This window comes from Trichomycterus rosablanca, chromosome 1, assembly GCF_030014385.1.
Source record: "Trichomycterus rosablanca isolate fTriRos1 chromosome 1, fTriRos1.hap1, whole genome shotgun sequence".
Lineage (NCBI taxonomy): Eukaryota > Metazoa > Chordata > Actinopteri > Siluriformes > Trichomycteridae > Trichomycterus > Trichomycterus rosablanca.
The window spans coordinates 76,150,570-76,176,718 of record NC_085988.1 but is presented as its reverse complement, the minus strand read 5'-3'; the positions used below and the strand labels follow the sequence as shown (position 1 = coordinate 76,176,718).

Genomic DNA, 26,149 nt, shown 5'->3' with positions numbered 1-26,149 from the left:
TAAAATGGACAGCATAAATGATTGTGAGATTCTGCTGGTTTGTTTAATATTGTCAAAATGTGTGTATATATATAACATATATATAATATTAATATTGTCGATAATAATGCAAATACAGTTAAATATAAACACTGTAATTGTGTCAGAATGTATCAGTACTACAGTATTTTGTATTTTTAAGATAACTTATGAACAATATAAGCTAAAATACGGGCAGTGGTCTGCCATTGTACTTTAAGTTTACATTATATCGCATCGTATATCGCCACTTCTCAAAAGCATGTAGAAATATGAGTTTTTTAGTCATATCGCACAGCCTAGTTTAGAGCCTGCTTTTATTTCACCTTTTTTCTTCAATACTCTGCATTTCAGTTGATTTCACTAGTTTGCGCACTCCAAACACTACTGACCTTCGTTAATGTCGAGTCTATCATCTGTACACACAGACATTTCATTCTTTGATCAATAATTTATATTATATTTATATTATATTTATAAAGCGAGGAGTAAAATTGATTGGTCAAAAAGATCAACCTTAAACATAACTAACATTCTTTTTTAATTTGTCACTTATTTGTACATGCACCTGCACAGGTGATTTTTCTTTTTACTTTCCATCACAGCACCTTGATCAGCAGCTCAAAAGTAAATTCCACCCATACGCTGTCTGCTCACCTTGAGGTCGGACACGTCTCTGTAGCACTTCTCAGAACGGGTGTGATCAGACAGCTGGACGTTCCAGAAGCAGGGCAGCTGGTGCACCAGGAAGGGGTTCTGTTTGATCACAGCGTTAAAGATGTCCTGCAAAACACCACACCGCACTTATCATAGTGACAGATCCTAAAACCTCCTACACAGAACACACAAGAGGTCTACAGCAATGACGGGTCAAAAACCTGTTAACCATTTTCTTTTTTTATTATCTTTTTTATGCATTTTACCCCCTTTTTCTCCCAATTTAGCGTAGCCAATCCACGGCTGGGGACCCAGGCAGCATCCAAAGAGGGTGTTTATTCGACACTCCCTTCGACATGTGTGCAGCCCACTAATCCCTACTTATTCACCCATATTTCAGTGGATTTGCGCGTGAAGTCGGCTTTGTGTATGGAGAGCCACGCCCCGATCTCTGCGCTCCTCCACTTTTTGTACAGACGCCCTGGGCAACCAAGGTCCTCACACAGCGCTGATAACTCCACCCTTTAGTCTGGTCTTTCCCACCCAGCAGACTGGAAGCCAATTTTGTCTGCTGCAGGCATTAGCTAATTGTACCAGTTAGAGGGCACCCAGCCGACAGGTAGTAGAGCGGAGATTCGAACCTGGGAGCTCAGAATCTCAGTGCTGGTGTGCTAGCCGATTATTTCGCTGTGCCAAGCAGTGCTTCTAAATGCTTCAGAGTTCTTGGAGTCATGATGTGCTTATACTGCCCCCTACTGTTGTGGACTAGCACAGGAAGCATTATCTTAATGAGCAGTGACTGACTAGATCAGCCTTTCTCAACCGGGGTGCCGTCTAAAATATTCTAAGAGTGATGAGTCGTTCGCGAACGATCCGATTCTATTGAACGGCTCTTTAAAATGAACAAAAGGAACCAAGTCGCGCCTCTGGAAGCCGCTATATATATACAGTGTATCACAAAAGTGAGTACACCCCTCACATTTCTGCAAATATTTTATTATATCTTTTCATGGGACAACACTATAGAAATAAAACTTGGATATAACTTAGAGTAGTCAGTGTACAGCTTGTATAGCAGTGTAGATTTACTGTCTTCTGAAAATAACTCAACACACAGCCATTAATGTCTAAATGGCTGGCAACATAAGTGAGTACACCCCACAGTGAACATGTCCAAATTGTGCCCAAAGTGTCAATATTTTGTGTGACCACCATTATTATCCAGCACTGCCTTAACCCTCCTGGGCATGGAATTCACCAGAGCTGCACAGGTTGCTACTGGAATCCGCTTCCACTCCTCCATGATGACATCACGGAGCTGGTGGATGTTAGACACCTTGAACTCCTCCACCTTCCACTTGAGGATGCGCCACAGGTGCTCAATTGGGTTTAGTCCATCACCTTTACCTTCAGCTTCCTCAGCAAGGCAGTTGTCATCTTGGAGGTTGTGTTTGGGGTTGTTATCCTGTTGGAAAACTGCCATGAGGCCCAGTTTTCGAAGGGAGGGGATCATGCTCTGTTTCAGAATGTCACAGTACATGTTGGAATTCATGTTTCCCTCAGTGAACCGCAGCTCCCCAGTGCCAGCAACACTCATGCAGCCCAAGACCATGATGCCACCACCACCATGCTTGACTGTAGGCAAGATACAGTTGTCTTGGTACTCCTCACCAGGGCGCCGCCACACATGCTGGACACCATCTGAGCCAAACAAGTTTATCTTGGTCTCGTCAGACCACAGGGCATTCCCGTAATCCATGTTCTTGGACTGTTGTTTTCAGCAAACTGTTTGCTGGCTTTCTTGTGCGTCAGCTTCCTTCTGGGATGACGACCATGCAGACCGAATTGATGCAGTGTGCGGCGTATGGTCTGAGCACTGACAGGCTGACCTCCCACGTCTTCAACCTCTGCAGCAATGCTGGCAGCACTCATGTGTCTATTTTTTAAAGCCAACCTCTGGATATGACGCCGAACACGTGGACTCAACTTCTTTGGTCGACCCTGGCGAAGCCTGTTCCGAGTGGAACCTGTCCTGGAAAACCGCTGTAGGACCTTGGCCACCATGCTGTAGCTCAGTTTCAGGGTGTTAGCAATCTTCTTATAGCCCAGGCCATCTTTGTGGAGAGCAACAATTCTATTTCTCACATCCTCAGAGAGTTATTTGCCATGAGGTGCCATGTTGAATATCCAGTGGCCAGTATGAGAGAATTGTACCCAAAACACCAAATTTAACAGCCCTGCTCCCCATTTACACCTGGGACCTTGACACATGACACCAGGGAGGGACAACGACACATTTGGGCACAATTTGGACATGTTCACTGTGGGGTGTACTCACTTATGTTGCCAGCTATTTAGACATTAATGGCTGTGTGTTGAGTTATTTTCAGAAGACAGTAAATCTACACTGCTATACAAGCTGTACACTGACTACTCTAAGTTATATCCAAGTTTCATGTCTATAGTGTTGTCCCATGAAAAGATATAATGAAATATTTGCAGAAATGTGAGGGGTGTACTCACTTTTGTGATACACTGTATATATACAGTGTATCACAAAAGTGAGTACACCCCTCACATTTCTGCAGATATTTAAGTATATCTTTTCATGGGACAACACTGACAAAATGACACTTTGACACAATGAAAAGTAGTCTGTGTGCAGCTTATATAACAGTGTAAATTTATTCTTCCCTCAAAATAACTCAATATACAGCCATTAATGTCTAAACCACCGGCAACAAAAGTGAGTACACCCCTTAGTGAAAGTTCCTGAAGTGTCAATATTTTATGTGGCCACCATTATTTCCCAGAACTGCCTTAACTCTCCTGGGCATGGAGTTTACCAGAGCTTCACAGGTTGCCACTGGAATGCTTTTCCACTCCTCCATGACGACATCACGGAGCTGGCGGATATTCGAGACTTTGCGCTCCTCCACCTTCCGCTTGAGGATGCCCCAAAGATGTTCTATTGGGTTTAGGTCTGGAGACATGCTTGGCCAGTCCATCACCTTTATCCTCAGCCTCTTCAATAAAGCAGTGGTCGTCTTAGAGGTGTGTTTGGGGTCATTATCATGCTGGAACACTGCCCTGCGACCCAGTTTCCGGAGGGAGGGGATCATGCTCTGCTTCAGTATTTCACAGTACATATTGGAGTTCATGTGTCCCTCAATGAAATGTAACTCCACAACACCTGCTGCACTCATGCAGCCCCAGACCATGGCATTCCCACCACCATGCTTGACTGTAAGCATGACACACTTATCTTTGTACTCCTCACCTGATTGCCGCCACACATGCTTGAGACCATCTGAACCAAACAAATTAAACTTGGTCTCATCAGACCATAGGACATGGTTCCAGTAATCCATGTCCTTTGTTGACATGTCTTCAGCAAACTGTTTGCGGGCTTTTTTGTGTAGAGACTTCAGAAGAGGCTTCCTTCTGGGGTGACAGCCATGCAGACCAATTTGATGTAGTGTGCGGCGTATGGTCTGAGCACTGACAGGCTGACCCACCACCTTTTCAATCTCTGCAGCAATGCTGACAGCACTCCTGCGCCTATCTTTCAAAGACAGCAGTTGGATGTGACACTGAGCATGTGCACTCAGCTTCTTTGGACGACCAACGCGAGGTCTGTTCTGAGTGGACCCTGCTCTTTTAAAACGCTGGATGATCTTGGCCACTGTGCTGCAGCTCAGTTTCTGGGTGTTGGCAATCTTCTTGTAGCCTTGGCCATCTTCATATAGCGCAACAATTCGTCTTTTAAGATCCTCAGAGAGTTCTTTGCCATGAGGTGCCATGTTGGAACTTTCAGTGACCAGTATGAGAGAGTGTGAGAGCTGTACTACTAAATTGAACACACCTGCTCCCTATGCACACCTGAGACCTAGTAACACTAACGAGTCACATGACATTTTGGAGGGAAAATGACAAGCAGTGCTCAATTTGGACATTTAGGGGTGTAGTCTCTTAGGGGTGTACTCACTTTTGTTGCCGGTGGTTTAGACATTAATGGCTGTATATTGAGTTATTTTGAGGGAAGAATAAATTTACACTGTTATATAAGCTGCACACAGACTACTTTTCATTGTGTCAAAGTGTCATTTTGTCAGTGTTGTCCCATGAAAAGATATACTTAAATATCTGCAGAAATGTGAGGGGTGTACTCACTTTTGTGATACACTGTATATATATATATCTTTTTATTTCTGCGCAATTCTTATCGACTGTAATCCACCCATTCCGCTTCCATCAGTGAAGGGAATTAATCAGTCATAATAAGAGCTGTTTATTGTCGAAATTCAAATCCAAAAACGGAAAGCGGAGAGCGAGCGAGACACACACACACACACACACACACACACACAAACTTAAAAGAAGCTTTATTGGCATGACAAATAAGGACATTCGTATTGCCAAAGCAAATTATGTACAGAGAAATAATAAAATATATAAAATAGAATAAAATAATAATAAAAACAGTGCAAAATATTAACAATAAAAATTATAATATTTACATTAATGAGGCAGTAATAACGATCAGTTAATGTGCGCACACACACACAGAGAGAGAGAGAGAGAGAGAGAGAGAGAGAGAGAGGGCTCGTTATTACTACCTCATTACTGTAAATATTATAATTTTGTTATTATTTTGCACTGTTTTTATTAATATAATATTTTTTTGCACCTAGAACTGTTTTAGTAAGTAAGTAATTTATTTATAAAGCACATTTACATCCAAAGTGCTGTTTTGTATATATTTGTTCTTTCTTACTGTTATTTTTATTATTTCTCTCTAACTTGCTTTGGCAATACGAATGTCTTTATTTGTCATGCCAATAAAGCTTCTTTTGAGTTTGAGTTTGAGAGCCGTAACCGAGCTACAGAGAGAACATGCAGAAAAGAAGCAGTGCTCTTAGTATAATGACAAATAATTGAGAAATAAACTATAAACTTGTTTAATTATGGTAAATCTGATTCGTTCATGGCGCGAACTGAGCTTTTCGAGCATAACTTGCATCAAGAACAAGTACAGGGGGCGACTGAGGGCTCTGGACCAGGAGCTTTGGGTCTGATTCTCATCCATCCCTGCCAGAATAGGGCGACTGTGTGCATCATCCCAGGCTCAGGTTTCCCATTAAAAGTAAGTCACGTTTATCCCTCCCTCCCTAAATGACACCTTATGGTGTGTGTCCATGTGTGTTAGCAGTCTGAGGGATGCAGAGTGTAAGTTTTTGAATACATTTTAGACTGGGGTGATTTTGCATACTTTTAAAGGGTGCCGTGACTGAAAAAAGGTTGAGAAACACTGGACTAGATTGCTCAATCAGACATAGTGAGTTTGCGGCATGTGGGGGGCACACAAAAAAAATAAAGTAAGTTCGAATCTCAGCTCTATACAGACAATGATCTGGCAGGTGGGAATTACCACAGCGGGTTCCATATAACTGCTGCAGTAACGACCTCTGATGGCTGATCGATGGTGCCTGCACAGAGATGGGGAATAATGGAGATCAGTGCATGACTCACTGTGCGCAATACGGATCTCTATATGAACCCGCTCGTGCAGGGGAATAGAAGCAGATGGCTACTGCACACATGTTGGAGGGGACATGTGTTAGTCACGTCTCTCCTCTGTTAGGAGTGAAGATCAGCAGCAGTAGAAAAAGCAAACTGGATAATTGGATAAAATTAGATTGAGAGGAAAATAAAGGGAAAATTCATTAAAAAATAATTTTAAACACCAGTTTTACGCACAGCACACTCGATCAATAATTATAATGATTCAGACAGTCATAAGTACTGCATGTCGTTGTGATGATGCAGCAGCTTGATCAGATTTAATTGAAAAAATTCATGAGCTGCTTCACTGACTAAAATGTGTAGCGTTAACAGAAATCCATTCAGCGCTGGTTAATGTTTTCTCTAGATGATCACTGCTTTTAAAATTCCTCCCGTGTTGCTGCATTTTACTGCTCATAAACACTCGTGCAGTATTTAATCACATCACATCAGCAAACTTTCATCGATTCTCATTTGGGTTGCAAATGAGTGTGCAGAGGTATACAGGAGTACGAGAAATTAGTTTTTACCTGTTTTTACCTCTTTATATAATTTCAGTGCACAGATCCACTTCTGTTCTGCCAAATCATTCTGTTCACATGTTAATCCCATCAGTATTTCTTCCCGAGCTACTGCCTGTGCTAAGAATTAACGAGCTTTGGATTATTGTGGTTCAATTTTGATCCCTTTATCTTGACAAATTTCCTTATCAAACCCACATTTACAAAGATAAATGTATATACACTATATGGCCAAAAACATTTAAACACTTGATCATGAGCTTGTTGTTGACGCCGAGTTTCTAGGAACCACTGTATATTGATATTTGTGATATACCACCCAGCTCTAGAACACCACATCTAATGTTATTTCTGGGATAATGAGGCTAACTCTATTTAGGACGGCACGGTGGCTAAGTGGGTAGCACTGTCACCTCACAGCAAGAAGGTCCTGGGTTCAATTTCCAGGTGGAGCGGTCCGAGTCCTTTCTGTGTGGAGTTTGCATGTTCTCCCCATGTCCGGGGGCTCCCGGTCTCTCGGACACGACCAGTTACTACTCCTCCCACCCTCACCATTTCCAACCAAAATATAGTGCAGAGACTTTTTGAAGATCCCTAGTACTTATATACTATATTTTATTTATACTCGGCCATTACTACAATGTATCTGTGCATTTTAGTCATTTTTAGTCACTTTTTATCACTTACTCTTACACTTACAGTAAATACACAGTTTACTGCAATATCAGTTACTACTTCTGTACATGCGCCTCCTCAATTTCACTTAACTGGTCACTGCTGCACTTTAATTGCAATATACTGTATGTAAACAGGGCAGCACGGTGGCTCAGTGGGTAGCACTGTCGCCTCACAGCAAGAAGGTTCGATCCCCAGGCGGGGCGGTTTCCTCCCACAGTCCAAAAACATGCAGTTAGGTTAATTGGAGACACTGAATTGCCCTATAGGTGAATGGGTGTGTTTGTGTGTGTATATGTGTGTCTGCCCTGCGATGGACTGGTGCTCCATTCAGGGTGTTACTGTGTGCCTTGCGCCCATTTAAAAGCTGGGCTAGGCTCCGCCCCCCCACTGCATTACATTGGCTCTGTACTTGTACTCTGCACATTGACAATAGAGTTGAATCCAATCTAATCTAATCTCAGTTGTACTGACAGGGTGTTTGGTTTAAATATGTAGGTTATTTTTCTTTTAAGTGCTGTTTTATTTTGTTTGAGCTGTAGGGAGCTCATATACCTGTAAGATGATTTTGACTCTTTGCACCTTTATGTGCAAGGCAGGAATATCCTGGGCGCCAATCTATCCCAGGACTTTGGCCATACCCCACTCAAACATTGCCAATCCGGTCTGTCTAGATGCCTGGCTGGCCGTGAGTCAAGCACTACTGAGAGTCGAACCTTGGTTTCCGCTGCACGACCGGAGCTCCTTTTTAATACATATTTTTGTAAATTTTAGCTCAAAAATATGAAGATTATTTATAAGTGTTGTTCAATCATTTAGTTTCTACCTCATTTATTTATACCTATTTTTAGCAAGTCATGTGATATGTGTGCGAGTCCAGAATTTGAATGCTCAAACTCCCAACCTATGAATCAGAAAAGGTTTTCACTCTGAACTGACAAAACTGGAGGCAAAATAATCATAAATATGCATCATAGTTTAAACCGGTCTGGTAGAAAAGCAACCAAGGAGCACGTGGAGATAAAACATCAGAGACTGACGGTTCTGCAGACAGATAAACTCTCAGATAAAATCCTTCAGTCCCAAATATTTTATGAACAATTTTCACACACTGAAAAGCTCAGATATGGAGTTTCAGAGCGATGCATCTCTAACAAAAAAGAGAGTGAGGAGGATTCAGGCCTTTGAGGTGGAGATGAAAGATCTGACCATGACCGTGAAGACCAAACGCTCGGAGCTGCTGGACTCGATTTTGCAGTTGAGAGCAAATCAGAGCTTTGGAGGTCAGAAAAATGCAGAGAGGTTGAAAAAGAATTGTAACAGAAACAGAAAAGGCTCATGTTCAGTTTTTTTTTAAAGAATCTTACGGGAGTTATTTCTGGGATAATGAGGCTGAGGCAGATATACGCTATACAGCCAAAAGTATGCGGACACCCCATCAAAGTGTATATCTGAGTCAGTATATCGAAAATATAAATATATTCGATAGTATTTTTTACATGACATTAAAAATGACCTTTCCTTCACTAACACATTTTCACCATGTTGCCGTTATTTTCCCTAAAAAAAAACCACCAGCTTTGTTTGGAAAGAAATAGCTCATAATTAAAGAATAGAGGAAAATGTAACCAGTAGCAATGATCTGATAAAAAATGATCGCACATAGGTTGGTTATGTGGAAATGGTTTGGTTTCCACAGTGATGATGTGCAACAGTAGTTTTGTGCAAAGTATGCGGTAAAACATTTTTATTATATTATCGAACTGACGAGTAAAAGCTCTCGCTCTGTCCCTTCATCTTTTCTTATATTGCAGATTGTTTTTGTTCATGTCTTTATTTATGTACAGAACCCAAAAACTACTTTTTATTTAAGTAGGTCTTACAGAACTGTTTTTATGTTGGAAGCAACCAACTTTACTTAAGTTATGCTGGGTGTGCAATTGTCTTATGTTTATTATTATTATTTTAAATATAACATATACGCTGATCAGCCACTTTGTAGTTCTACAATTACTGACTGTAGTCCATCTGTTTCTCTGCAAGCTTTGTTAGCCCCCTTTCATGCTGTTCTTCAATGGTCAGGACTCTCCCAGGACCACCACAGAGCAGGTATTATTTGGGTGGTGGGTCATTCTCAGCACTGCAGTGACACTGACATGGTGGTGGTGTGTTAGTGTGTGTTGTGCTGGTATGACTGGATCAGACACAGCAGCGCTGATGGATTTTTCAAACACCTCACTGACACTGCTGGACTGAGAATAGTCCACCAACCAAAAACATATCCAGCCAACAGTGCTCCGTGGGCAGCGTCCTGTGACCACTGATGAAGGTCTAGAGGATGATTAACTCAAACAGCAGCAATAGATGAGCGATCGTCTCTGACTTTACATCTACAAGGTGGACCAACTAGGTAGGAGTGTCTAATAGAGTGGACAGTAAGTGGACACAGTATTTAAAAACTCCAGCAGCGCTGCTGTGTCTGAGAATGACGTAGAAACAAGAAGGTGGTTTTAATGTTATGGCTGATCAGAGTATTTGTACAGTTATAATACAGCATGCTCTTTTGATGTTACACAAAATACTGATACTTTAACATTATACTGTACATTGTTTAGGTTTTCATCATATAGTATCATAACACCATTTTTCTAAAGCATATCGAGATATGAGATTTTTGTTAGTCATATCACCCAGCCCTAGGGTGTCCGCATACTTTTGGTTGTATAGCGTTTATCTGCCTCAGCCTCATTATCCAAAAAATAATATTAGCTGCTTTAGATACTTTTGGTTGTATAGCAGCACAGCAATCCCCAACCTTTTTTTTTCCACAGACCGGTTTCATATAAGATATAATTTAATGGACCGGCGGGGCGGGGGATTAAAAATAGAATAACAGTACTACTCACAAACAATGGAAAATCAGTGGGAACCCTGAGCTTTTTTCGGTGCACCGAAACGCTCCCACCCAGGGGTGATAGGAGACAATAACACCCGAAGTGTGTTGGAAATGGAACCAGTGTTTTCATTGCTTTTATAGCGATCTGTGATTAAAGTGTCTATCTGCCTCAGCCTCATTATCCCAGAAATAACATTAGATGGGGTGTCTGGATACTTCTGGTTGTACAACCCCTGGCAAAAATTATGGAATCACCACTCTTGGAAGATGTTCTGTCAATTGTTTAATTTTGTAGAAAAAAAATAAATCACAGACATGCCACAAAACTATCATTTTTCAAAATGTCAACCTTCTGGCATTAAGAAACAATAAAAAAAAGAAACAAATATAATAGTTGTGGTCAGTCACAATTGCTTTTTTTAGATCAAGTAGAGGAAAAAAATATGGAATCACTCAAATCTGAGGAAAAAATTATGGAATCACTCTGTAATTTGCAGTTTAAAAACAAAACATCAGCAGCAGATTAGATTTGCTAATTATTCTTCAATTTAAAAAGAGTGCTTACACCTCGGAGAGCTGTTGCACAAAGCAGATTGTCATGAATCATGGTTCCAACACAAGATATGTCAGTTGAAACAAATGAGAGGATTATAAAACTCCTTCAAGAAGATAAATCATTGTGGAATGTCGCAAAAGATGTTGGTTGTTCCCAGTAAGCTGTGTTTAAAATCTGGACCAAGTACAAACAAAATGGGAAGGTTGTAAAAGGGAAGCATACTGGTAGACCAAGGAAGACATCAAAGCATCAAGATAGAAAACTTAAAGCAATATGTCTTGAAAACAGAAAATGCACAACAAAACAAATGAGAAACAAGTGGCCGGAAAGTGGAGTCAATGTCTGTGACTGAACTGTAAGAAATCACCTAAAAGAAATGGTATTTACATACAGAAAAGCCAAACAAAAGCCATCATTAACACCTAAAAAGAAAAGAACAAGGTTAAAGTAGGCTAAAGAAAAGCAATCGTGGACTGTGGGTGACTGGATAAAAGTGATCTTCAGTGATGAATCGCGAATCTGCATTGGGCAAGGTGATGATGCTGGAACTTTTGTTTGGTGTCTGTCCAATGAAATTTATGAAGATAACTGCCTAAAGAAAACATGTTAATTTTCACAGTTGTTGATGATATGGGCCTGCATGTCGGGTAAAGGCACAGGGGAGATGGTCTTCAATAAATGCCAAAGTCCACATTGAAATTTTGGACGCTTTTCTTATTCCATCAGTTGAAAGGATGTTTGGTGATGATGACTTCATTTTTCAAGATGATAATGCATCTTGCCATAGGGCAAAGGACGTGAAAACTTTCCTTCAAGAAAACATATAATGTCAATGGCATGGCCTGCAAATAGTCCGGATCTCAATCCATTTGAAAATCTCTGGTGGAAATTGAAGAAAATGGTCAATGACAAGGTTCCAACCTGCAAAGCTGATCTGGCAACAGCAAGAGACAGTTGAAGGCAGATTGATGAAGAATACTGTTTGTCATTAGTTAACTCCATGCCTCAGAGAGTTTAAACCATTATAAAAGCCAGAGGTGGTGCAACAAAGTAATAATGGTGCAGTGTTTTCTAATGATTCCATAATTTTTTCCTCAGATTTGAGTGATTCCATATTTTTTTCCTCTACTTGATCTAAAAAAAAAAGCAATTGTGACTGACCACAACTATTATATTTGTTTCTTTTTTTATTGTTTCTTAATGCCAGAGGGTTGACAGTTTGAGAAATGATAGTTTTGTGGCATGTCTGTGATTTATTTTTTTTCTACAAAATTAAGCAAGAGTGGTGATTCCATAATTTTTGCCAGGGGTTGTATAGCACAGTGATCCCCAACCTTTTTGCACCACGGACCAGTTTCATATAAGATATAATTTCACTGACCTGTGGGAGAGTTGGATTTAAAATAGGTACAGTTCATGGCCCAATGGTTGGGGACCACTGGTATAGCGTATTTCTGCCTCAGCCTCATTATCCCAAAAAATAACATAAGCCAAGTGTTTCAGCCACACCTATTGCAAACCAATGTACCTGATCTGCTAGAGATGTAGACAGCATGCTCATCAGCTCTCTCTCTGCTGTCAGTCTCCACATCTGCTCCCATCTGAGCTTCCTCAAACGATCCAGCAGCAGCAGAATCACACCTGTAACACACACACACACACACACACACAAACAGTTAAAGACATTAAGCACCCAGAGATCTTTTCCTAATCATGACCTTCATAATGTCGTTTCACTAAGCCTGAAGCCGAGATGCCATCACTCAGCTGCCGGCCACACGGTTAGAGTAGGACGTGGCATTAGCAGGCCCTCATCATGTGCTGATGAGGGTGTGATTATAATAAGCAGAATGGATGTGCCAGGGAACGCGGTGTGACAGTCGAGAGAATAATGTGACAGATGAGTAATGAGGATTGGGCCACTTCTCTTGGAGTGGCAGCGATCACGCTGGATCGTGTGAATCATGGCATCATTTCGTGGTTAACTAACCACAACTGCGTGGTTGATACGCACAGTGAGAGGATTCCTGAGTGATAGTTTTAAACTGCAGAAAAAATGAAGCTTTAGATTGCAGGGTTATCTTTTAGCTAAATGACTTATGAGGCAAATGTTTATTACATCAACTCAATTTAATGATCAGAATTACCTCCCTGTCATTATTCGACTGCACATTTAAATCAACCTGCATGGTGAGCTGATTTTGGCGAATGATCGTGTGCATTAATAGTCGCTTTTTGCTTAAAAAAAAAACACACACAGTTTAAATATAGAGTAAGAACTAAGGAGGTTTTTTTCAAAGGAAAAAACAGCCTGCAAGTAGGGCTGGGTGGTATTTCGTGAATATCGATATATTCAATATTACTTTTTACGCGATGTTAAAAATGGCCATATTCGATATATCCAGTATGTCTAGGATACACAGGTTACCATATGAGAACATTTAAAACAGCACAAGCGCTGCGCATAACGTTTTCTCTAGCGCATGTGCAGGTGGGCGCGTGCACGCACACACATGAAAACTGAATCACTGAGTAAAGAATCAGAAACAACGCCGCTCAGGTGGCACAGCGGTAAAAACACATGCAGGAACCAGAGCTGGATCTCGAATACATCGTATCGAATCTCAGCTCTGCCTGATGGATAAGGCTAAGCGACCACATGAACAATGATTGGCCTGTTGTTCAGATGGGTGGGACTAAGCCGGATGTGGCCTCTCTCTCATGACTGGTGCAATTAAGACTGACTGATGGCGCCTGCACAGAGATGAGAAAAGAGTGCTCTCAGGGTGTGTCTCTCCGTACACACCGCCGAGCTGCACTGCACTCATCAAAGTGTAGGTGATAAGATGCATACGGCATGCTGCCCACGTGTCGGGGTTGTGGGTTAGCTTCGTTCTCCTCAATCAGAGCATGGAAAGGGGACAAAATATAAAATATAATATAATATAAATATATATATATATATATATATATACAGTGTATCACAAAAGTGAGTACACCCCTCACATTTCTGCAAATATTTTATTATATCTTTTCATGGGACAACACTATAGACATGAAACTTGGATATAACTTAGAGTAGTCAGTGTACAGCTTGTATAGCAGTGTAGATTTACTGTCTTCTGAAAATAACTCAACACACAGCCATTAATGTCTAAATGGCTGGCAACATAAGTGAGTACACCCCACAGTGAACATGTCCAAATTGTGCCCAAAGTGTCAATATTTTGTGTGACCACCATTATTATCCCGCACTGCCTTAACCCTCCTGGGCATGGAATTCACCAGAGCTGCACAGGTTGCTACTGGAATCTTCTTCCACTCCTCCATGAGGACATCACGGAGCTGGTGGATGTTAGACACCTTGAACTCCTCCACCTTCCACTTGAGGATGCGCCACAGGTGCTCAATTGGGTTTAGTCCATCACCTTTACCTTCAGCTTCCTCAGCAAGGCAGTTGTCATCTTGGAGGTTGTGTTTGGGGTCGTTATCCTGTTGGAAAACTGCCATGAGGCCCAGTTTTTGAAGGGAGGGGATCATGCTCTGTTTCAGAATGTCACAGTACATGTTGGAATTCATGTTTCCCTCAATGAACTGCAGCTCCCCAGTGCCAGCAACACTCATGCAGCCCAAGACCATGATGCTACCACCACCATGCTTGACTGTAGGCAAGATACAGTTGTCTTGGTACTCCTCACCAGGGCGCCGCCACACATGCTGGACACTATCTGAGCCAAACAAGTTTATCTTGGTCTCATCAGACCACAGGGCATTCCAGTAATCCATGTTTTTGGACTGCTTGTCTTCAGCAAACTGTTTGCGGGCTTTCTTGTGCGTCAGCTTCCTTCTGGGATGACGACCATGCAGACCGAGTTGATGCAGTGTGCGGCGTATGGTCTGAGCACTGACAGGCTGACCTCCCACGTCTTCAACCTCTGCAGCAATGCTGGCAGCACTCATGTGTCTATTTTTTAAAGCCAACCTCTGGATATGACGCCGAACACGTGGACTCAACTTCTTTGGTCGACCCTGGCGAAGCCTGTTCCGAGTGGAACCTGTCCTGGAAAACCGCTGTATGACCTTGGCCACCTTGCTGTAGCTCAGTTTCAGGGTGTTAGCAATCTTCTTATAGCCCAGGCCATCTTTGTGGAGAGCAACAATTCTATTTCTCACATCCTCAGAGAGTTCTTTGCCATGAGGTGCCATGTTGAATATCCAGTGGCCAGTATGAGAGAATTGTACCCAAAACACCAAATTTAACAGCCCTGCTCCCCATTTACACCTGGGACCTTGACACATGACACCAGGGAGGGACAACGACACATTTGGGCACAATTTGGACATGTTCACTGTGGGGTGTACTCACTTATGTTGCCAGCTATTTAGACATTAATGGCTGTGTGTTGAGTTATTTTCAGAAGACAGTAAATCTACACTGCTATACAAGCTGTACACTGACTACTCTAAGTTATATCCAAGAATAAATTATTCTGAAAATATTCTGGAAACATATAAGGTGGCCTTCAAGAAGATAAACAATGTGATTATATCCCTAATGGAACAACACAAAGATATAAATTTAATTTGCAATTTGAAGAAGAGAAGCTCAGGTAAGCAGCGGTTATGATTTTATGCTGCTGTGTGGTTGATTTGGGTCGCGGTGCTGTTGTTTAACATGAGCCTGCATGTTGCAATGATAGCAAAGCATTATCAACTAATGAACATTTTTGGTATTTTTTTGATGCTCATTTATTAATAGTAAAAAGGACAGTATAAATGTGATTGTGAGATTCTGATGGTTTGTTTGATATAAATATTGTCAATATGAAAACAAATACAGCCTGTAATAATACTAAATATAAACACTGTAATTCGGTCAGAATGTATCAGAACTACAATGTTTTCTGTTTTTAATATAAATAAGCTTAAATACAAGCAGTGGTCTGCCATTGTACTTTAAGTTTACATTATATCATATCGTATCATATATCGCCACTTCTAAAAAACATATCGAGATATGAGTTTTTTAGTCATATCGCCCAGCCCTACCTGCAAGCCAGGCTTTCTTATTTAGTATCAGTGCCTGGCCTCATAACCTTACTAAAGATTGTTTTTACTAATTAAGGGGGGACGCTGGGACAATCAAGACATAGATTAAAGAGATTAATTGAAAAAATGAGCTGCTTTACTGACTAAAATGTGTAGTGCCTACAAAAATCCATTCAGTGCTGGATAATCTTTTCTCTAGATGATCACTGCTTTTAAAATTCCTCCCATGTTTCTGCATTTTACTGCTCATAAACACTCTGGGCACACAGTATAAACACAGTATTTAATCACATCACACCAGCAAACTTTTATCGATTCTCATTTGGGTGGCAAATAGTTGGGTATAAGGTATACAGTAGTGGAGTGGAAAAAACTATTTTGGCAAACTTTCTTAAAGAACCCAAATTTATTAAGATACACTATATTGCCAAAAGTATTCACTCACCCATCCAAATCATTGAATTCAGGTGTTCCAATCACTTCCATGGCCACAGGTGTATAAAACCAAACATCTAGGCATGCAGACTGCTTCTACAAACATTTGTGAAAGAATGGGTCGCTCTCAGGAGCTCAGTGAATTCCAGCATGGTACCATGATAGGATGCCACCTGGCAATCCGATGGACGAGTCTGGGTTTGGTGGTTGCCAGGAGAACGGTACTTGTCTGACTGCACTGTGCCAAGTGTAAAGTTTGGTGGAGGGGGATTATGGTGTTGGGTTGTTTTTCAGGAGTTGGGTTCGGCCTTTTAGTTCCAGTGAAAGGAACTCTTAATGCTTCAGCATACCGAGAGATTTTGGACAATTTCATGCTCCCAACTTTGTGGGAACAGTTTGGGGATGGTCCCTTCCTGTTCCAAGATGACTGCGCACCAGTGCACAAAGCAAGGTCCATAAAGACATGGATGAGCGAGTTTGGTGTGGAAGAACTTGACTGGCCTGCACAGAGTCCTGACCTCAACCTGATAGAACACCTTTGGGATGAATTAGAGCGGAGACTGTGAGCCAGGCCTTCTCGTCCAACATCAGTGCCTGAGCTCACAAATGCGGTTCTGGACGAATGGTTAGAAATCCCCATAAACACACTCCTAAACCTTGTGGAAAGCCTTCCCAGAAGAGTTGAAGCTGTTATAGCTGCAAAGGGTGGGCCGACATCATATTAAACACTATGGATTAAGAATGGGACGTCACTCAAGTTCATATGTGTGTGACGAGTGACGAGTGAATACTTTTGGCAATATAGTGTATGTTAAATTCAGCAAATAAACAGTAATAATGCATTCAAATGTGCAAAGTCTTTCCCCTGTATGGAATTTGACACTGTCACAAAAATATAATTTTTTTAATTTTATTTTTACTAACCACTTTATACTGGACGGGGTCAGGGCAGTTTAAGTTCCACCTGAACATGGCACCAATCCATCGCAGGGATTCGACAACCCCCCCCCCCCCCCCCCCCCTCCTGCATCCCAGCCAGACATGTCTATGTAGACGCCCCGCCAGCCGATAGCACCGTTGAGATTCAAACCCGTATCTAAGCGCTGGTGAGCTACCGTAAAATTGAATAAATTTGTGAGAAAATCAAAGCGTGAACACGGTACTGTGAACGGAATTGAACCTCGAGCCGAGTGTATCATTACACCCCGGGTTAACGGCGCTTTCCGAGTCCCACTGCTGGATTTCATGATGGATATGATGTTTACGTCCATAAACCAATAAAGCCACATGTGCACCTGACTCCAAACCTGCAGTCAATAAGAGATGAAATTATTGCCTTACAGCTCCAGTTTGGTCTCGGAGTGGAAAAGACGTCGAGGAAAAAGAACAACAACGACAATAAAGGTTTCAGGAGAATGAATCTAATCTAATTCTCGAGCTACTCGATCAAGCTGGCTTTTTATCATGCTCCGTCAGCAAAGTGTAGAGGGAATTTCTTCTACATGCTTGACACGGTGAATGTTTCCACGTCTTTACCTCGAGTGCATTAGGAGACGCAGAGTGCAAACCACAACGGTGTGAAATTGATTTGTCAACAAGTGCTAAACCTGTAGCTCTCTGTGTTGAGGAAAATATGTGTGGAACTACAATACGTGGCCAAGATACACCTGAGGACACCTGACCATCAGTTTGTTGGACACCTATTTCCAAAACCATAAGTATTCTCTTCATGGCTATAACAGGCTCCACTCATTTGGAAAGGCTTTCCACAAGAACTGATGTTGGACAAGAAGGTATTGTAGTATTGTATCTGGCTCACACATGAAAATGCACTACTAATCCAGATGCCCAAAGTTTTATGAACAGCTCATCTTAAGCATGTTCTTCCATGAAGATCTCAGCATTCCTGAAGAAGCTAAGTCACTATTCCACTACTTCTGAGATCCAGGGTTTGAATATTAGCTGTGGGAGGCATGATGGCTCAGTGCTTAGTGGGTGGTACTGTTGCCTCACAGCAAGAAGGTCCTCAGTTCAATTCTCAGGTGAAGCAATCTGGGTCCTTTCTGTGTGGAGTTTGCATGTTCTCCCCGTGTCTGTGGGGTTTCCTCCAGGAGCTCTGGTTTCTTCCCAAAGACATGCAGTCAGTTTAACAGGTGATACTTAATTGCCCTTGGATGTATGTGTGTGAATGTGCTTGTATGTCTACCCTGTGATGGACTGGCGCCCCGTCCCGGGTGTTTCTGTGTGCCTTGCGCCCATTGAGAGCTGGGATAGGCTCCAGCATCCTCCTGATTAAAACAAGAAATAGAAAGTGAGTGAATATCAGCTGCGCTATCGTCCGGACGATGTCTACACAGACAAGATTGCTTGTCTTTTTTCTGGAAAACGTCCAGAAAAAATAGGAGGGTTGTGTAAAGAGGGGCATCCGTCACAAAATCTGTGCCAAACGTACGATGGTATGCGAACCAGAATGAGCTGCTAGGGTGAACTTTAAACAATGGGAGAGCCGAATTAAAAAGCTCTGTGATGGATTTGCGCCCTGTATAGGGTGTTTCTGCCTTGTGCCCAGTGTTTCTGAAAGAACCGGACCTGCCACTACCCTGACCAGTGTAAAATGGTTGATTAATATGAAATGAAAAAATACATAAATAATTTGTAATGTTTAAATAATAGTTATAGTTTAGGACGGGTTTTTGTCGCAGGCGGGGAAAAAAATAGATCGCAGACAAAAATAATAATAATGAAATGAACTTGTACGTGAACGCCCCCTTGTGGAGACAAAATGTGGGTTGCTTAAAAAAAAGGTTGATAAACCCTGGTTTAGGAGACTATTTGGTTGGAAGCATATATTTCATTTACACCGACCAGGCATAACATTATGACCACCTTCCTAATATTGTGTTGGTCCCCAAACAGCCCTGATCTGTCGAGGCATGGACTCCACTAGACCCCTGAAGGTGTGTTGTGGTATCTGGCACCAAGATGTTAGCAGCAGGGCCTCCATGAATTGGACTTGTTTGTCCAGCACATCCCACAGATGCTCAACTGGATTGAGATCTGGGGAATTTGAAGGCCAAGTCAACACCTGAAACACGTTGTTGTGCTCCTCAAACCATTCCTGAATTTTTGCTTTGTGACAGGGCGCATACTGTATATTTTAGTACATCAACCTTATAAAATTTGGATTACCAGTATTGAAGCCTCTGCCGAGGGCAGGCCACGGTCGATGGTTCTTCCACAGGTTCCCCAAATACCAGTCGCTCTGATTCTCCACCAACCCCAACACCTGCTGACCTGAAAAAGACAGAGATGCAGTAACACACCATACCACCAGAAATAAAACTGCAGGGTTAAAAACATGGTCATTTATACAATACAGTGGTACCTTGTAACTCGACGTCCCCTAAGCTCGAAATCTTTGAAATGACGCCCTTCGTTGAGCAATTTGTACCCTTAAAACTCGACATTTCGCTTAAACTTGACGTGTGTGCAAGAACTTGTTTGGCTTACGTAGGCCACACTGCACAGCAGAACAAAGCGGGGAGTGATGTAAACAATGAGGTAAGCATTAGCAAAACGCGAGCCCAACGCTGCAAAAGTGAGTGGTGCTGTGAGTTGCTATTCCACTACAGCTGAGATTCAGGGTTTGAATACACACATACGCTGTGTCATATTGGCTGTGTCTTTTCTTGTGGGACACTTGTCAGTGCACTCTCAGTGCCGATCCCGATGGTGGGGGTGGGGTTCCTACTGTATCTGTCACTTTACAAGTACAAGTACACTGTGCACTCTATGCGCAGAATAGCCGTAGGCTGTCGCCCTCCTTCTACTGGCCGTGTACACAGACATGACTGGTCAAAGCCCTGAGATAGATTGACGCCCTGTCCAGGGTATTCCTGGACCAAGTGTGACCCTTACCAGGACACAGTTGTGGATGAAAATGAAATAAGAATTACACCGATCAGATATAACATTATGACCACCTTCCTAATATTGTGTTGGTCCCCCTTTTGCTGCAACTGTGATGCACTGTGTATTCTGACACCTTTCTGTCAGAACCAGCATTAACTTCTTCAGCAATTTGAGCTACAGTAGCTCGTCTGTTGGATCGGACCACACGGGCCAGCCTTCGCTCCCCACGTGCATCAATGAGCCTTGGCCGCCCATGACCCTGTCGCCGGTTTACCACTGTTCCTCCCTTGGACCACTTTTGATAGATACTGACCACTGCAGACCGGGAACACCCCACAAGAGCTGCAGTTTTGGAGATGCTCTGACCCAGTGGTCTAGCAATCACAATTTGGCCCTTGGCCCATTTTTCCTGCTCAACTTCACATAAACTTTGAGGATAAAATATTTACTTGCTGTCTAATATATCCCACCCACTAACAGGTGCCGTGATGAAGAGATAATCAGTGTTATTCACTTCACCCTTCAGTGGTCATAATGTTATGCTTCGTCAGTGTATGTTGCAAAGTTGTTGGCAATTTAAGCTCTGCGGCAGCTACAGTAAGATAAAATACACATATGCATGGTTGCACTGTCACTTTACCCAGTTTCTTTGTCATACTGTCATTCATTCCTTAAAATTACACAGAGATTGCATGCAGTCCGAACCCAGACGTCAATAGTGAAGGGCTAGTGTAACAGACTGCTTCGCCACCTGAGCGCCCATCTAATTGTCTGTACCTGTTTACCAAAACACAAAACTAAACAACTGCCTACAGATAAGACGGTGAGGTGAAGCAATAAAAGGAGAAGCTGTCTGGTATAGTCACTATTTACAAAGCGTAGAACATAGAAGACGGACAATGACTTTGCAGGAAATGAGACAAAGGAAAACAACAGCCTTTAGGGGGACGACTACGGAGAGCAATAATGCAGGACTCAGACTGTGTGTGTGGGACAGTGAGATACTGGAGGAAATTGAGAAGTAATTGTGCTGAAAGGGACAGGAGGGCAGTAATTGTCAGTGTTTGGAGAAAAAGCCTCAGTGTGTATGTGTGGTGTGGTGTGTGTGTGTGTGTGCGCTCATCCCCCGGAGTGGCTATACCACAGTGCAGGTTTAATGAAGGCTGTGATTAATGACTGTATCTGTGCATCTCATCCGCTAGCAGCACGGCATGACCGCCAGGAAGAAAGAATAAGAGAAATCATCTCACATGACTGTGCTTTGTTAATAGCAGCCATGCCATCAGATCCAAACACTGCATTTATAAACATTCATTCCTGAAAAGTTGAGACAGTTTGCAAAATGCAAATAAAAGAAGGCAGTGATTTATGTGAAACAGTATAAACACAACACACCCCCTTTGACAAGCATGCAATCAGCATCAGTGGAGAACCGTCAGTGGTGAACCACTCGGGACTAAGATGGCAATCAACATTTAAACTAGGGCTGCCACTAACGACTATTCTTCTATCGATTAATCTATAGACTCTTTTATCGATTAGTCTATTAATGTAAACAATTAATTTTCCTCCAAAAAATTTAATTTAGAACCTGTATGGCATAATAATATGGCACAAAACTAAATGTAAACAGGATTTATGTCCATATTATCAAATTGCTCCATATTAAACAAAGTGCAACATGTGTTTATGGCATTCCGTACACAAAGCAAAGTGCTTAAACTTATAGCAGAAACAAAATACTTAGTAACGACAGAATGAGCCCAGATTCTAACCTACACATTCACTCAACAATGACATCACATTCTAAGCCATGTAAACACAGTGGTAAGTGTTTCACATGAGAAGCTTTTTGCACTTTGAGAGCCACGGCAATTGCAAAAATCGCAAGCCCAACACAGAAAAGTGCGCGGCGGTCTAACTAAACTCGCTAAGAACTACGGTAATCAAAGATCTCCGCGATTAAGAAGCTTAATGAAACAATATAGAAGTAAAAATGCGCCCTAACTCAACTCGCTAAGAAATACGGTATTCCAAGATCTCCGCCATTAGGAAGCTTAATGAAACAATTCAGACGTGCAACATCACGCTAGTGCTGCTGTGGTACCATCAAAGCTGTGCACAGTGTACAAACCACCTTTTGTTTTGTGCCAGTTTTAAGTATTTCCAAACTTTTGATGATTAGGGTTCTCTCTTCAATCGGCCTCTGACTGCTGCAGACGGCATTTTTTAAGACTGCGCTTAATGCCACCAACCAGTGACTGGACCAAATACCACTTAGGTAATGCACGCAGCTAGTAAAGCTGAGGGGAATCATATGAATGGTTATATGAATGAAAACATTGTAGAATTTAAAAAGGATCATTGTTTTAAAAACAATGCATTGACTAAAAATATAGCTCGACTCGGTCGACCAATCGCGGCAGCTCTAATTTAAACAAATACAAATCTGAGCAAATCAATCATTTATACCTGTTTATACCTGCTTATTTAATTAGTAGAATGTGAGAGGTTAAAGAAGCTCGTTTGGCGCCCTCTGGTGTGGATAGAAAGAACATCAGGCCAGTGATAACACCTCAGTGGGTTTGGTAACACTTTTCTCCATTTTTCCATTTAAGATCATTTTCTAAACAGGAATGGAGCCACGACAGAACATTACAATTAGTTTTAAATTGGGAAGAACGGCGACGGAGACACACAAAGACAACTGCTTTAACTTTCCATTCTGTTTATATAAGAGTATAAGAATACAGAATATGGTCCAAGGGTTGAGGCTGGACAGTCACGGTTTGGTACTGGTCACCGCTTCTTTTTACCAACCAGCAGTAGACTACCAAAGCAAGCTATGCTCTCTGAGAATAATCAACCATGCCAGAAGGCACCTTGACTAAACAGCAAGGGTTGCATTTCTGCAGCGGCAGTAAGAAAAAACCCAGGTAGTACGTTGTAAAAGGAGCAACTCAAGATTTGGTACACTAGCCGCTTAGGTGGCACAGCGGTAAAAAGACACGCTGCAACCAGAGCTGGATTCTGAGTACGTGGTATCTAGGCCGAGTGGCTGTATGAGCAACGAATGGCCGGTTGCTCAGTTGGGGGGTGGGACAAAGAACCGGATGTGGGTCTCTCTCTGTCAGAATGCGATTACGACCTCTGCCGGCTGATTAGAGGCGCCTGCACAGGAGATGAGGAAGAGTGCCCTTAGGGTGTGTCTCTCCGCATGCAACGCTAGGTGGCGCCACACTCATCAATGTGTGGGTGGCAAAAATGCATCCGGCTGCTGCTCATGTTTCGGAGGGGATATGGGTTAGCTTCGATCTCCTCGGTCAGGGCAGGGTTCAGCATAGACAGAGAGGAAGCACGATGCAAATTGAACAATTGGATGCGCTAAAGGGGGAGAAAAAGGAAAAAAAAAAGATTTAGTACACTAGGTGGCCAAAAATATGTGGACATTCTATTCCCAAACCATGAGCATTCATATAGAGTCAAAAATAAACAGCAAGGGTGCTTGGATGGTTCAGCAGTATAATGCGCTAGCCCATCACTGCTGAGATCTTGAGCTCTCCAGTTTCAGTGTGGAAAATCTGTGCCTTCCCTGTACTGTTGGAAGCCTGTAAAGGGCACTTGTAGCCTAGCGGTTAAGGTACTGGACTAGTAATCATATGGTTGCTTGTTCAAGTCTCACCACTGCCACCACTGTTGGACCCTTGAGCAAGGACCCTAAACTTCATTGCTTAGACAACATACTGTCACAGTACTGTAAGTCGCTTTGGATAAAAGCGACTGCTAAATGCTGAAAATGTAAATATAAATTCCTTTATATGATTGATTAATTACACCTGTTAGTAATTGTAGTGTCTGACACATATGGATTCAAAAATTAGAAGGGAAGTCCCAATACTTTTGTCCATATTGTGGATATTGGATGGGTGGTATCGTGGACATGCTGAAAGCGGCTGAGCTCTGGAGTACAACACAATCTGCTGCCAATGTATTATAATTTGTGGCAGTAAAAGACTGTCTGGCCATGTGCTTAATTGGATGCGCAGAATAGTGATGGGTGCAGCCCAAGCCGCTCATTATATGGGCATCTAGATATTTCGGTCATGTGGTGTCTATATATCGACACAGTACAGCTAATTAACTTTTACAAGGTCTTTACCAATTTCCTCTGCTACTTATCAGAAAGCAAACACACAGTCAGCTGAGGACTGGCTGTGGTGATCGTTTTTACCAGAATACTTCGGATGAACTCTATTAATCCTTATCGGAGCCGTTCTCATTATCGGCCGCAAAAGCAGAAGATTCATTCACTCACGGATGCAGTTAAGTCAGATTAAAAGGGAACTCATCACAAATGGATGTAATTAAACATGGTAGGAGATCCTAATCAGCGTTTCTGCAGAATCTGATGCTGCAGGGGCCGATAAACAATCAGCCACGAGGACGCCACACAGAAACCCAGGCACTCAATTACAGCCACGCTGACTTTCAGTCTGAGCCGAGAAAATCTGAACCTTCAGGATTTCCATGAAATGCAGTTTTCAGTTCCAGAAACGATACAGCCTCATTGTACTTTCTGTATTAAAAATACACTGATCAGCCATAACATTAAATCCACCTCCTTGTTTCTACACTCACTGTCCATTTTATCAGCTCCACTTACCATATAGAAGCACTTTGTAGTTCTACAATTACTGACTGTAGCCCATCTGTTTCTCTACATACCTTTTTAGCCTGCCTTCACCCTGTTCTTCAATGGTCAGGACCCCCACAGAGCAGGTATTATTTAGGTGGTGGATCATTCTCAGCACTGCAGTGACAATGACATGGTGGTGGTGTGTTAGTATGTGTTGTGCTGGTATGAGTGGATCAGACACAGCAGCGCTGCTGGAGTTTTTAAATACCGTGTCCACTCACTGTCCACTCTATTAGACACTCCTACCTAGTTGGTCCACCTTGTAGATGTAAAGTCAGAGACGATCGCTCATCTATTGCTGCTGTTTGAGTTGGTCATCTTCTAGACCTTCATCAGTGGTCACAGGACGCTGCCCACAGGGCGCTGTTGGCTGGATGTTTTTGGTTGGTGGACTATTCTCAGTCAAGCAGTGACAGTGAGGTGTTTAAAAACTCCAACAGCATTGCTGTGTCTGATCCACTCATACCAGCACAACACACACTAACACACCACCACCATGTCAGTGTCACTGCAGTGCTGAGAATGATCCACCACCCAAATAATACCTGCTCTGTAGTGGTCATGGGAGAGTCCTGACCATTGAAGGACAGCATGAAAGGGGGCTAAGAAAGCATGCAGAGAAACAGATGGACTACAATCAGTAATTGTAGAACTACAAAGTGCTCCTATGTGGTAAGTGGAGCTGATAAAATGGACAGTGAGCACAGAAACAAGGAGGTGGTTTTAATGTTATGGCAGAACGGTGTATACTGACTGATAACAGAGTTAATAAAATCTGAATCTGGGGTAAAATAACATAACAATAACAGCCCTGAAATGTCAGTATGCTTTTTTTGGTATAGTGAAGTGACATTTAGTGACTTCTGTCAAGATTCCGACTCTGGGCTGCACAGGGATATTTTGTTACCGCACTCTCCCAGTTCGAATGTCACCCTGCTACCGGTTGGCTGGGCAAAACTTGGCAATTAGTCGGGCTGGACTACATTTACATTTTTACATTTTCGGCATTTAGTAGGTGCTTTTATCCAAATTATACTGTCTAAGCAATTGAGGATTAAGGGCCTTGCTCAAGGGTCAAACAAAGTGGGGCTTGGACCAGCAACCTTCCGATTACTAGTCCAGTACCTTAACCTCTAGGCTACAACGTCCCTATGTTGGAAATGACTAAA

At 42.2% G+C, this 26,149-nt stretch overlaps 1 protein-coding gene across 1 annotated transcript in view; it reads right to left on the bottom strand.

Annotated features, from left to right (window-relative positions):
- LOC134315589 (xylosyl- and glucuronyltransferase LARGE1) overlaps positions 1–26,149 on the bottom strand; it is a 129,894-nt gene that overhangs the window by 23,999 nt on the left and 79,746 nt on the right. The window contains exons 7-9 of the mRNA XM_062996439.1: positions 19,562–19,666; positions 12,417–12,529; positions 676–801 (exon numbers count right to left, since the gene is read on the bottom strand). Coding sequence (XP_062852509.1) covers positions 676–801; positions 12,417–12,529; positions 19,562–19,666 — 344 coding nt within the window. The remainder of the gene's footprint in view (positions 1–675; positions 802–12,416; positions 12,530–19,561; positions 19,667–26,149) is intronic.